The following is a 14,372-nucleotide window of genomic DNA, read 5'->3' on the forward strand; positions in this document are numbered from 1 at the left end:
GTGAGTAGCGAGCATGAGTCGAGCATATGTAAAAAGTTTCGAGTCGAGTTGAGCACTTAATTGATCTAAATTGAGCTCATTTGGTACATGAAAAATTGATTTTACGTAAAATGAGTTTTCTGAATTTAATTAAAGGTTTGAACTTAGGTTTTCAAGTCCATTTGACAAACCTGCCCATAAGATCAAGGTTAGCAAAAGTTGAGGAAATAATTCAAGTTGACCGATAATTTCCACAGGATGTATTTGAGGGGAGATGAGAGAATCAGGAATACTATACTTTTCATTCATTGGGTTGGATTTTGAGCTCAAGAATAGGACCCGAAATCAATTGAACTCGAAAAGACTAAAACTAAGCAGATCAAAAGATTCAAAACCAGCCCAAATTACATCCATTGGGTTAGTGACAATTTTTTATTTTTTCAAAATAAGAATTTAAAGTTCCACAAAAAACCACTTAAAAATAATAGGGCAAAGAAAAATAATAGATAATGTATTGTGTTTTCAATGCATTGTTCTTTGATTCAGATGACTCGTTATGCCAACTTTGAATTGTTGCTATTTTACAAGTAATTTGATAATTTTAGTAGTTAGGTGGTATAAACTCGTTTTACTCAGGTAGTGTTAAATAATGCAATTTAAAAAAATTTGCGTGACAAAATAAGCACGATTAAGTTGCCCGATTAGAGATAACGTTCTTGACCCAAACTACCTGTACTCGAAAATTCTAAGTCATGGTCAAAAGGTTGTTGACCCAACATCACCCAACCCAAAACCGACTAGTCAGGTCTAGGAACCAATTGATAAACATGAACCCTTTAAGCTAAATTGCTATTGGTTCCATTGCTAATGTGTACTGTATAGTAAGCATGATCCGGCGCCAAAATGTACAAAAGCCCACATTTATCTATATAATTCAAACAAAATTAAGGGCAAACCTCAAATATTTTCAAGATATTTCACATAGATTTTGGAATTACTTACAAACTATAGGCATCAGTTCAAATAATATTACGAATACTGATTTCTGCAATTATAAAAGCTCTGATCATAAAATAAAGACAGCAGATGTGGGCATCAGAGAAATGCTCAAGATTCACAGATGAGAATGCCCATAATAGAAGGGGACACATAGTCTTCAAGAGGGGGACATATAGTTTCGGTAGAATACCTAGTAGAGCAAGGTGACTAGAAGCAGCATTCTTCGAACAAACAGCAGCAACAGAGGGCACCAAAACTGCAAACAAGAAATAAAAAGTTATTGCAAAATAGCCAATAGTTCGGTACTCTTGATATGTTTCCAAAAACAATAAAAACTGTAGATAGGAAAAATAGGTTACTTTTTGGAAAAAATAAGACAGAAGGTTTTTCTGCTATGTACAATAGAATACTAAGAATTTTGGAATTAGTCAATTAAAAAATCCATTTCTTCACTCTGTATTTCTTAATCCTACACATCTATCTTGCGATCCAATGCTCTTTCCCGAGAGTGTTTTATGGATGGTTGTATATTCTGATTGATTCGTTACAAGTTGATAGCACAAAGCCGACTTTTTTGGGCCAATAATAGATTCATGGGGGTCATCTATGTCCCAAAAAATACGAAATTGGGGACTATGAAACACAATAGCAAAAGCAACAAGACCAGATTAGAGCTATTACTGGACAAACCTTTAAAGCAAAAATAAGCTTAATTCACAAAAGCCCACCCAAGCTTACTCGTCAATCCCGGCTTCAACATTTGCAAGGTGCAACCAACGAAAAAGTGAATGATGAACTATGTGAAACTGCCCATTTAAGAATTTGGGGGAAAGGAATACCCTAAAAGAAGGGGTTAAGAATCTTGCAGTCCTTAGTAAGAATGTCACTAACAATTGCGAATGCCTATCAAATCATAGGAGCTACAAGCAGGGTTAAGAAATCCAAACTTATAATCCTAAATAAAGTCAGGAAGAGCACATATTTTCCTGGACTCAAAACAAACACTGCAGGAAGTTGGGCTGCTACGTAAAACCTGCTGATGCAGAGAGCTTCAAAAAGTACATACTTGTGTATGGTTTCCAATAGCCATGGGAGAGGGAAGACTTTAACACCAATACAATGATACAGTACTCTATGATGAATTATGGGACTTTGAACATTTTAGAATGGAATTTCAATGTATTTTACATGGCCGAAAACATGTGATAAACAAGTATATCAAGGGAGCCTGTCTTGGCTGTTTGATTCTCAATTACAATAAAGGCGTAAAGATAATGATTCACTGAAGCACCAGTAGCCATGAGTCAGGTATTTGCTATTATGATGAGGGTTTCAGCATACCTCTACATTATTAACATTCTCACCACCCCCACCCCCTCCTACAATATTAATCTTTGAGCACCACCAACAAAACTCATCAACTCCAACCCACCTTAGAAATAATCATTTTGCAAAATTTGGTGGAATATATATTCTCAAGATTCATGAGATAAAACACTTGGGAATGTTGGGACACATTGTGTTCGCTGCAGGATTCTCTACTGTGCAAGGAAGTTTGTGAGATGTCTGAAGTTAAAGGAGTGGTGAAATTCCAAAAGGCATGTGAGGACTTAAGACTGCCGACTGCTCCAATACTGGCCATATGTTGCCATTCCTTCTGTTATTAAAACATCTTCAAACCCGGAATTGGTGCAGTTTTGATGCATAAAGGCATCAAATCTCGTTGACTAAAGAAAAAGAGGTCGCTGGTGTTTGCAATGGAGACCTTATGTAGCTAGCAAACATTAACATGATTATTCCCATTAGAAATACATTTTCAGCAAAGTATTACACATTTTGTGTGGGAGTTGTCTGGCAAGAGGGGAGGTTTTGGGGGGGGGGTCTTTAACTGTAAAATCAGATTAGTTTCTTGTAAAGAGCATCCTTGAGAAAAACAAATTGCTACAACATTTGAGAACAAATAATTTTCTTAGTTAACAGCCTTGAGTTTTGTAGTGCGCAACACACAGGATTGTTCAAGTACAGCAAACTAATGCAACTTCCCATCCAAATAGCCCCTCTGGTTTAGATTGTATTGAGAAGAGAAGTAGTGTCCAAATACTCTATGCTAACTCAAAGGTTTCAGTTTGTCTCATGTCAGTCTATCAAGAAAACACTCAGGGATACATGCCAGTTGTAGGAGCTTTATATTGAAAGGGCATGAAAAGACTGAAGGTTTTCATTGCTAGTTGTGATAGATCAAAAGAACAAACTCTTTCTACTGCCTTCTAAAGGTTCCTGCGGTACTTAACAATCCCAGATGCAATTGGACAGAGGTGTCAATGGATATTGCGGATGGGAGATCTTTTCAAGGGAAGAAGGCAATCTTGGTAGTGGTTGACAGATTGAGCAAGAATGCTCATTTGCGGATGCATCTCATCCCTTTATTGGTCAAACAGTACCACATTTCTATCAGTACCACAATTACACATGACATGTTTCTCTTGCAACATTGTAAATGGTAAAAATAATATATTTTTGAGCTAACATAAAGAAAAGCTCTTTTGCCAGTAGCAGAGCAGATGTATGTATCCACATATTATTTTTGTCCAATGGGTGGTCAAAAAGGCAATTATTGGTACACAACTGTAAATTTGTTTGGCAAACAGCCTAAGAGGTGGCCTTTTGGGCTTTGAATGACCGAGGGGAGGTACAACACTATCTATCACATCTACCAGGAAATCCTCAATGTTCAATGAAACACTTCGTATGTATCAAGATGCTAGAGTTTTCACTTACAAGGGTATCAACACAAGATGAAGAATCAAGTTAATAGAAGAAAATATAGATTTAGTCGAAATTAGGAATTGAGTTTAAGTAAAGCTCTACCTGTCAGGCCATAAAGGCAGAGTTCTCCTGAGTGCCCAACTGCCTATAGACCTCCTAACGAGCTAGCAACCAATTTAAGGCATATCTTACAGTGTGTTTGGATAGATAATTGGGAGGGAAAAGAAAGGGAGGGAGGGGAAGGGGAGAAATCAATTTCTTACAATTTAATCCCTCCTTTTTTCTCCCCTCCAATTTCCTTCCTTCCTCAATTGTTACCCTAATAAAAGATACTCCATCCTTCCATTTGTGGTTGGTGTTTTTCCTACTATTGCTAAATATGCACCGTTATATTGCTCGTGATTGGATTTCCCTTCTCTTCCTTTCCCTCAATTTCCTTCAATCCAAACAAAGTGCTATAGAATTCAAGGTAAGAGCGTGGCTTACAAAATTCAACTACATGAAGGCTCATACACTTGTAGTAGAAAGGTAGCCAAGAAGGGAAATCAAGATGTGATGTAAGGCAATACTCGCAAAATAGGCCAATCCTTGAAAAAAGGAGGCTGTTGTTTTCTGTAATATAAAATGAACAGAATTAAGCTGAAGCCCTTACATTCTGGATACAGTTGACAGTTAATAGGATCTGATAATCCTCACTCTCTCCTCGTAACTCTGCGAAATCCATCTTGACGTTTAGTTAATTCTCTTTCTTCTTTTAGAGAGTTCTTTTGGAAGGTACTCAAATTTTCAGAATAAGCCTAATCAACTAAACCACCATCAAACATCTAGAGAAAAATCAAGGTATTTAGTTGTTCAGCTTATTCAGTCTCAGAAGAAAATAGGTTTGGTTGGGGGGGTGGGGGGGAGGGGGTTGAAGAAGAGCAAGAATGAAAAAGAATACAATTACTTGTCCAAGAGAACACAAAAGACAACTTCAAGATTAATTAGTATCCCTATAACTTACCCAAATTATACAACCCATTTGTTAGGGTTAGTCACTCCCTATCTATGTTATTCGAATTCTTCAATTTACATACCTGTGTCGGATCCTCGACACTTAGACCCTTCATTGTTAACCAAAATCATGAAATAATTTCACAAAATAGCCAAGTCAGACACTTAGACAATTATTGGACATGGGTACCAAGTTGTAATATAGCTCCTCATGATCTACCCAATGCATACAAGCCAGTTGTAAGGCTTGGTCATCAATACTTCATCAAAAACACACTTACACCTGTCAATGTATCTCAAGACTTGTACGTGGTTATGTGACTAATCTGCTAGGCTAAATAAAGAGCTATTTTAATCGGACTCAAAACTCAAGTATGCATCCAAGTGCCTAACTCAGCTATTTTGTAAAGGTTTCCGTCATTTTAGCCTAAAACGAAGAGCCTTGTTCATACCCATATTAGAGGATCCAACAAAGGTGCTTGACATGAAATAAAGGATCCAACACTTCCATTATCTTGCATTGCCCACTCACCAATCACTCTTCTGTAAAACCATCACCTAGAGCATCCCACTCCATATTTTCACTCAATTCCCATTAGTCAATAAGGCAGTAATGATGTGAACAGAAAACTTTGATACATTTTAATTAAATAACTACGTAAAATTTGACCAGAATCTTATCTTCAACCTTCAACTTACTTTACAACATGAAAAAGCTAGTTGCTTGAGGGATCCACTATTCCACCGTGACCCTTGTTTAATCTCAAGCTTATTAGGAAGCTATCACATACGTTTGCAAGAAACCCTTCCTATACACTGAGAACGATTCCATCAGAAGTTAGGCGGATATGGATTAAAGATGAGATGAAAATGATGTGGATCTAAAGCTTCTTTTAAGCATTCATTATCATTACTCCAATATTCACAGCCTGAACTATGGAATAGAGCATATCAAATGCAAGTTGCAACTCAGTCATGTCAAGTTCTCAAGCCATCCCATTTCAATAACAATACATTGATCTAGCAAACATTAACAATATGTTGGGATGGCTATTATGGCAGGAAAGGGAGGTGAGCAGAAGAAAGGAGTTAACTTGCATCTTCCTTCCAAAATTCCCCAACATTGGAATCACTGGTTTAATAATTGGGGAGGACAATGGATCCCTTAATTTCCCCAAAGTCATATCTAAGCAAGGGAAAATGAATCCCTCACTTTTTCTTTCCCCTCTTTCCTCTAAAAGCTCCCATCCTATCACATTGTAAGGTGAGGAATCGAGTATACCCTAGTTCTGCCAAAATTTTCTCATGCATGTGAACTTTGATTTCTATCTATCTAATATGATGGCAGATCAACTCCAATCTAAATCAAAATGGAGGATTGGATTAAAAAAATTATGCGCCAAGTCGTCAATGAACCATCTCAGTAGTTTCTTAAGAATCGGAATATAGGCTAATCAAGCAACACTTTAGTCATGACATACTTGAAGGAAATTTGTTGGATATGTCCATGCTAGGAAAAACAGCATCAAAATTAAAATGATCAACAATGTAAGAATGATCATTCTAGAATGTACTGAAAAGAAGTTGAGAACACCTAGAAGTAAGATCACTAAGACGAGCTAAACACATAGGAGGAAGCACCAAAATTCACCAGTAAGAAGATTACGTTAAGGAATTATGAGAAATGAGGAGAGGTGTACTAAAGAAGAACCCCAAGAGGAGGCAAAAAAAACTCCGAAGTCCTAGTGATCAAAGCAATTTACTTTAGCAATGATCACGAGAAACAGATATCTTACCGGCTTTGAAAATTAGACTCATCTCTTATAGCTGCATACTAAATACATACACATTAACACGTAAATTAACACTAACACAAATCATGAACCATATTCATCACACTTCACATCCACATAATCTCTTCAATAACTGTATTGCAGAAAGAGTACATCAATGCATCCAAATCACCCCAATTTGCAAATGAAACAGAGCAGAAAAAACAACAACTACATTCATCACACTTCACATTAGCACAGTACATCATGCTCCCTAGTGTACGATCTAATTAGCGAAAAATAAAAAAGATCAAAAGGGGGAAAAAGATTAAAAAAAACATACCATCCCTTCAAGAAGGAGAAACAACCACCATCATGATGATGAGAATGTTCACAATGATAAACTTGGGTGGGTGGATAAGGTTGAGGAGGCGGCGGAGGCGGAGGGTAGCCATCATTGAAGTAACCCTGGTAACCACCAGGTTGGTGGTGGTGATGGTGGTGTTGAGGGTAACCTCCGCCGTACCCTGGCGGTGGAGGGTACCCTTGTGGGGGAGGGTACCCTTCATACCCTGGTGGTGGTGGTGCTGATGGTGGTGCATATGGTGTACCATACCCTAAATCATCATCATCATAATCATCATCAAAATTTAATCAAAAATACCCAGAAAAAATAAATAATGATTAATAAATAATAATAAAAACTGGGAAATTAAATTCAAACTTGAACAAGAAAATTCAATTCAATTCAAAAAAAAAAAAAAAAACAGATGAATTAATTGGGGTTTACCTGGAGGAGGATAACTCATTGTTTTTGTTTGGTGTCTTCTGTTTGAATTTGGGTTTCTTATGAATTAAGACTGAATAATTTGATATTTTATAGGAGTAATTAATTAGTTTTGGTGAAATACTCGACGAAAAGAAAATTTGGAAATAATAATTTTGATTTTGGTATTGAAGACCAATTCTGTGAAATTTGAAAAAAATTGCCAGACTGTATCCAATAAGGTGACACCTCGTGTTAGCAGTATTAGTAGTGATAGAGAGAGAAAAACTTAACTAGATTACACTATTACGGATCTGTCTATTAAGCTGAGTTTGGGGAGGATGAGGAGTGGAGGGATGGTGATATCTCAAGTGGTTAGACCTTCTCTTTTGGTTTCAGATAATTATGAAATCGATTCTCGTTCTTATGACTCTTTTAAACACACACACACAAAAAAAAAAAAAAAAAAATTTAAAAATTAAAAAAAAGTTTAAAAAAAAGTGGAGGGATGGTTAGTCCCTCTATCTCCCCTGGTGTGACCAAGGTTCAATCCTCACCCCTCCTTTCTTGTGATAGGAGGAACACCTTATATCCATGGTCGGCCCATACCATGTCTAGCTTGTGCGACTGCACAGGGCCCACATTTACATGGGGCCACAGATTAAAGTAAGGTATATATATTATCAGTTACTCCATCCGTCCCATAATATAGTTCCTGTTTTCCTATTTTGGAGATCCAAAATATTGTTCATATTTCTATTTTTGGATAGTATGTAAAGACCATTATATCCTCACTTTTTTAACTTTATTCATTATACTTTCTAAATTATCCTTGAATTTTACACATGTCTTGTACTTTTTCCACTTTCTCTCTCTAACTTTTGTCTATAATTGTACTTTTCACTTTTATTAATGTACTTCATCCACTTTTTCCTACTATTTCTTAAATACCGTGAAAAAACACAAACAAGAACTATATTATGAGACGGAGGGAGTACAATACAATACATGCATACTCAATGCGATTTAGTGGTTTAATTTTTATAGATGTTGTACAATGGTTTGAGGTTCGAAACCCATTAAAGCCTCATATATCCTTTTTTTTTTTTCTTTCCAAAAAGCAAATTAATGCCTACTTAATTTGCTTTTTAAGTATAATTTGTTCTTTTGAGGGTTGGGGTAAAATTAAACAATGCTTTTGTTTTGTTTTGTTCTATTAAATAAAAATAAGTCAGGAGTATCATAAAAACTTATATTCTAAGATAAATGATGAATTTATATTTGTATTACATTTTAATGGTAAACTAGTTTTTAGATTCGGGCGATGCCCCGAGTTACTCTATTAATTTCATGATAAAACTCCTTATTTATCTTTAATTTTAGGAGAATGACATATAATATGGTTAGAGCTTAATGGCTGACGCTATATTATCAAAACTTAAGGTCGTGGGTTCAAATCTTGTATAAACACGTGAATGAAAAACTCGTTTGATTGAGGAAGATGTCACGCGACACCAAAATTTCTTTAATAACGCCTTTTAATATATAGTATAGATTAATAAAAGGGCAAAATTTATACTTCGTATTCGCACAGGGCCTCTGAATTGAAATAGTTGGGACGGCCCTGCTTATATCTTAACGTTTTTGTTTTCTTTTTAAAAAAACAAAAAATTAAGTTGAGTTTGGGCTTAAAGCCTTAAACAAAATACTTTCTCCGCCCACTATTATGTGCAGCACATACTATAAATGGATGTTTTCTATTATGTGCAATAAATTAGTTTTTTTTCCCCATTTTTAATAACTTTTTTTTGTAGCAAATTGACCAAAATACCCTTACTTAAAACTTTATAACCTCAACTAGCTTAAGTCCAATGCCATGTACGATTTTACTAACAATTAGAACAAATTTTAATTTAATAATAACTTACAAAAAAGAAAAATATATTTTTAATTGAAATAAAATAACTTAGTTTGAAATTTAAACTGTATTTATACCAAAGATGTTAAGTTTATTAATACATTAGACTTTCTAAGAAAATTGAAAGACATTTAGTGACTATGAGATTTTTTTTTTTTTTTTTAAATGAAAATTTTAGTTTAATATCCGTAAAATATATTAATATTAGTACGTACTAAGAATCTTTTATTATAATTATAATCTATAAAGTCAATAAGAAAATAGAAAGAAAAATAAGTAGGAACATCTTTTTTGGAAATGGCTTTTGGTGGAAAAAACACAACACCAAGAAGTTTCTGTTTTAGTATTATACTAGGTTAGGTCTCGTGCCATGAACAATAATTTTACTATTATTCTAAATACAACACTATATTTGTAAACAAATAAAAATAAAATCTTTTATACGTAAAAAAAACTGTGGACAAAGTATAACCATAGTATATAATTTTTCTTCTTAGTTTAGGTATTTAATGAAATGATACATGAAATATAATGAAAGAGTAAATTAGACAAATGAGTGCTGTAAAAGTTTTAATTCGGTATCGTTTTTTCTTCTTATTAACAAATAATTAAGTATTTTAAAAGTGTATATTAAGCATTATGGGAAGAATAATTACTATTAATATTTAGATCATTACATTGAAGGTTGTGGGTAAATGTAATACTCTGTATTTTTATAATATTTTATATATATAAATTTTTTATTTTAATTCTAAATTAAAATGATTCATTTCATTTTAAATAAATTAATTATTTAAAGGAAAAATGAAAACTAATAATCCCACCTTTACCATTTTTGCTCAAAATAATCCCACCTATTCGAAATCTGTAAACAATCCCACTTTTAACCCCCATCTGCTCAAAACAAGCCTTTTACCGATTTGTGAAATTGGTCATCTGTTTCAGAAGGTGACTTGGCACGTGTCACCTTCTGATTGTTTTTTTTTTAATAAATATTTTTTAAAAATAAAGGATAATAAAAAAAAGAAAAAAAAAAACCCCTTCCCTTTTCCTGGATCCTTCCCTTGCCGAAGTTCCCTTTGCCAGATCGACCTTGTCGCAGCCAACGAACACGAAAACCCCTTCCTCCCTCCTCGATTTCCTCCCCTGACGGAACCCCCCTCCAATCCCGCTGCCAGCTAAGCTGTAAGAAAAGGGGAGAATTTAGAGGTTTTGTGGGTGGTCGAATTTTGGGGTTTCATGGGTGGTCAGGTTTTGGGGTTTTGTAGGTGGTCAGGTTTTAGGGTTTCGTGGGTGGTCGGGTTTAGGGATCTAGAGATGGTCGAATTTTGGGGGTTCGTGAAGGTGGTCGAATTCAGGGTTGGGTGGGTCTGCTTGACTAGGCCGTATTGGGTGGTGTAGGTGGTGGTGGGGGTTGTGTGGTGGGTTAGTTGTACTAGGTGAAGTTGGGTAGGTGGTGGTGTTTGATAAGGTGGTGTGGTTATGGAGGGGGTGGTGGAAGTTAGGGAGGAGTGAATTTTTTTTTTTTTATTTAAAAAAAAAAAAAAATTCAACCTGTTAAACAGGTTACAGGTAAATAGGCTTATTTTAAGCAGATGGAGGTTAAAGGTGAGGTTGTTTCCAAATTTTGAAAAGGTGGGATTGTTTTGAGCAGAAATGGCTAAGGTGGGATTATTAGTTTCCATTTTTCCTTATTCAAATATAAAATAAGTGTGTATAAAATAATATGAGCTAATAATTGGGCAATAAAGTGTTTTAATTTGGGTCAACATCAATAAAAGTGTTGGACTAACTTGTTGGGAGTAAAAGAGTTTTTAAGGGCCCAACAAGTTAGTTCCAAAGGAGAATTCAAGGAGGAATGAGATTAGTAATGAAAGTTTTGTAAATAAGTATTTTTATTATAAAAGGGGGATATAAATACCTCAAAAACTCAAGAATTTCACACTTAAGAATCAAATTGTCAGATTTTACTAAATTCCAAAATTTTCCTCTTATTTTTCTCTCTCCCTTCTCCTCTCTTTTTCTCCTCTCTTTCTCACGCCTCTCTCTCCTCCAACCACACGCCACCGACGACCACACCAGCAGCCACCGTCGGCCATCAGCTCACATCGGCGACCAGCAGCTGCCAGCCACGCCGGCCATCGACCGTGCCTCCCTCCTCTCTCCTCTTTTCTTGGTTTTGGTACAAAAGAAAAAAAAAACTCTTCTCCTAATTTAATTTCTAAGTTTATTTTAATTAATTCAAGGCATGATTTTAATTATATGTTGATGTTATTTTTGGTTAGTTGATGTTGTTAATTTATTCTTATAATTTTCAGATTTTAATTTGATTGAAAACCCCAATTTACAAACCCTAGAATTTGGGAATTTAATGTTTATGATTAGGGTTTGATTCTAGGTTGTTGTGGTTGTTAAATTAATGATTAGAACATGTTTTTAATGAGTTTTAAGCCCTTAATTAATGTTGGAATTTAATTATACACATTAATTTTAATTATTATATTAGGGTTTGATTACCTATAAAAGGAAAAAAGTTCTTGATGATTTAATATGATTTTCTAGTTGATTAGTGATGTTTTATACTAAATGAGTATGCTGGAATTTTATTTAAGTCATGAAAACTAAGTCTTTTCGAAAGAGTTTTAAGTACCCACTTAAAGAAAAGGTTTTAAGGCTTTTAAACCATTGAATTGGGTTAATTAGTGAGGTTTAAAGTATATTATAGTTGTTGGAAATTTGTGAGAAGTTAGTTTACTTATTTACCCAATCATGTAAGTTGAGATTGAGTCAAGGAAGTTTATTAGTGCATCATATGCACCAAGTTAGTAATAGTGCAATTTTGTGCACAAAACTAGGCAAGGAACCTTAATTAAAATAAATTTTATGTGCTCACTAATTAATTCAAGAATTAAATTGAGGTATGTGTTGATGATTGTTGTATTGTATTCTTGTTTGATTAGTTGGAGTCATCACAAGTTAAATTGGTAAATCACGTAAAGTGTAGAGGATACGCACCAAAACTCTTGGAACGTATATACCTTAAGTATGACCATACGGGGGGAGTTATGTGACTTTATATTTGATCATAGCTTCTATAGGGGTACCGGACGATGTACTTTCTTTTATTATTAATGCGCTGGAATTCCTTCACAAGTGTGACATAGTAGGTGCCAATTGGGGTAGCTCCCTAATTGGAAGCTCCATATTTTAAATGAGCTATTATATTGTTAAGAAAGGAAACCTGTTTGATGCGTAATCCAAAGTTATTTATTAATAATTAATATTGTTAGTTATGAGTCAAAGGTAAGTTGACTTATGAAGTGTATGGCTGATGAGTGTCATAACTGACACTCATAGGGTAGTTTTCTTCGTATTTTTATGCTCGTTTTTAGTTTTTATGTCGTGTTTTTTGGTAATAATGCTTGCTTTGCGTGCTTGTGTGTTAGTCTAGAGAAATGCATGTTTTTATCGGTTTTATTATCCTTTTTATGCATTTCTTTGCTATTCTCTCGCTTTCCGTTTGGTTTGATTTGTTTTGTAGGTGTTTCGGGATTTTTCGAGGTTCAAATGTCGATGAGGAAGCCCAACACGAGCTTTGGAAGTCAACAAAACCAAGTCTGGGAAGTTTTAGAGCAAGCAACCCAAGTTAGAATTCAATGCAAGGTTGCTTGGGCAAAGAATGCATGCCCAAGCATTGGAGAAGATGATTTGCTTCTATGCTGGGCATACAAAGGATGCTTGCCTGAGTGGCTCGTCATGCCCAAGCAGCCTTCAGCACCAAGTGATTAGGGGATTTTTCCCTCCAATCACTATCTGACAAGTGGACCAATCAGGTTCCGTCACGTGCCCTTTACATGGGCAAATAGGAGCCTGCCACGTGTCAGTCAGTGATTCGTCCACCATGGACCAATTGCGACACAACACGTGTCCTCCCCATGACACATGGGATAATCGGCCACCTAGGCCCAATCCTTGGAAAAAGCCCAGTCAGCCTTAGGTTTAACCCAAACCTAGAAATTGGCACGCTTCCCAAGGTTATAAATACCTTCATTAATCCTCATTTAGGGGGATTACGCACATTAACACTCTCACCTAGAGAGACACATTTACATTCTTCCGCATTAATTACTCCTTACCCAAGTACTAACTTGACCGTTGGAGGCGGAACTCCAATCACTCGGAGTCTCCGTTTGTTTTGTAGGTACAGGCGTCCGGTTCCAGTCTCAGAATTGTAACTCTCCCGCAGGACATCAGAAAACCCCGAAACATTTTGGCGCCGTCTGTGAGGAGAGTACTTTTGAGATGGCATCCACGTCTGTACCGACTCCAGAAGAGAGGCGTCCCCTGGACGACCCTGAAGTTCAGTCGGATCATGATACCGAAGATGAGGTTGAAGTTGAAGCACATACAGCCTCAGACAGGACCCTAAGGGACCGACGTACCCGTCACACCGAAAGGAGAGAACGGGAAGATCCTAAAACTGGACTCAGTGATCCAGTCGGCGCACTGCCTGATCAGCATCAGGAGGCTGAAGGATCTGCTCCCATTACAAGAAACGAACTCATGACCTTCATGAGGGGCTTCAAGGGAAAGATTCAGGAACTGATCAACAAAAAGACGCCTGCTCTGATCAAGGAGCAGTCGGCTAACAAACCTTCCTCTTCAGGGAAGAGGAAGCCTGTTCAAGGATGAGAGGCGACCCCTCATCCTAACTCTAGGAAGTGGGAGCCGCCTGTGCTTGATTTCACAAAGTACCACTTTCCTACTCCAGGAAAGAGGAAGCCCGTTCGTCATATACAGGCGGATGGGTCGAAGAAAACATACACAGACGCTCGGCTATTGTTAGAACAGAAGAAGAACGACTGACTGTCAGAGTCGGCCTCTACTTCAGATTTTCAAGATAGTCTGCGCAATACCTCTATGAGGTATACTCAGTCAAATCATGAGAGTCAGACAGACGGTACCTCCCGTCGGTCTGGTTTTCATAACGGCCAGGCGGTACCAAACTTACCATTTGTACCGCAACAACAATATTTCTGCAGCCACCTTTGTTTGGAGGACAAGTGGCAAAAAATGTCCAACCTTTGGACTAGCAGCTACGGTTGCTTAGACTTGGAGAGCAGCCGTCGGCTTTCTCCAAGGAAATAACTGAAGCTGCTCAGCCGGCCAAAGTTAAAAA

The 14,372-nt window shown here is 36.3% G+C and overlaps 1 protein-coding gene across 1 annotated transcript; it reads right to left on the bottom strand.

Annotated features, from left to right (window-relative positions):
* Nucleotides 1-885: 885 nt before the first annotated feature.
* On the bottom strand, nucleotides 886-7,565 carry LOC110727229 (cysteine-rich and transmembrane domain-containing protein WIH2-like). The gene is made up of 3 exons (XM_021906795.1): nucleotides 7,300-7,565; nucleotides 6,853-7,126; nucleotides 886-1,234 (listed from the first exon to the last, which is right to left on the bottom strand). Exons 1-3 carry the CDS (start codon nucleotides 7,316-7,318, stop codon nucleotides 1,186-1,188), a joined length of 342 nt encoding a protein of 113 aa, XP_021762487.1. The 5' UTR covers nucleotides 7,319-7,565; the 3' UTR covers nucleotides 886-1,185.
* Nucleotides 7,566-14,372: the final 6,807 nt, after the last annotated feature.

Source organism: Chenopodium quinoa, unplaced genomic scaffold, assembly GCF_001683475.1.
Source record: "Chenopodium quinoa cultivar QQ74 unplaced genomic scaffold, ASM168347v1, whole genome shotgun sequence".
In the NCBI taxonomy this organism is placed as follows: domain Eukaryota; kingdom Viridiplantae; phylum Streptophyta; class Magnoliopsida; order Caryophyllales; family Amaranthaceae; genus Chenopodium; species Chenopodium quinoa.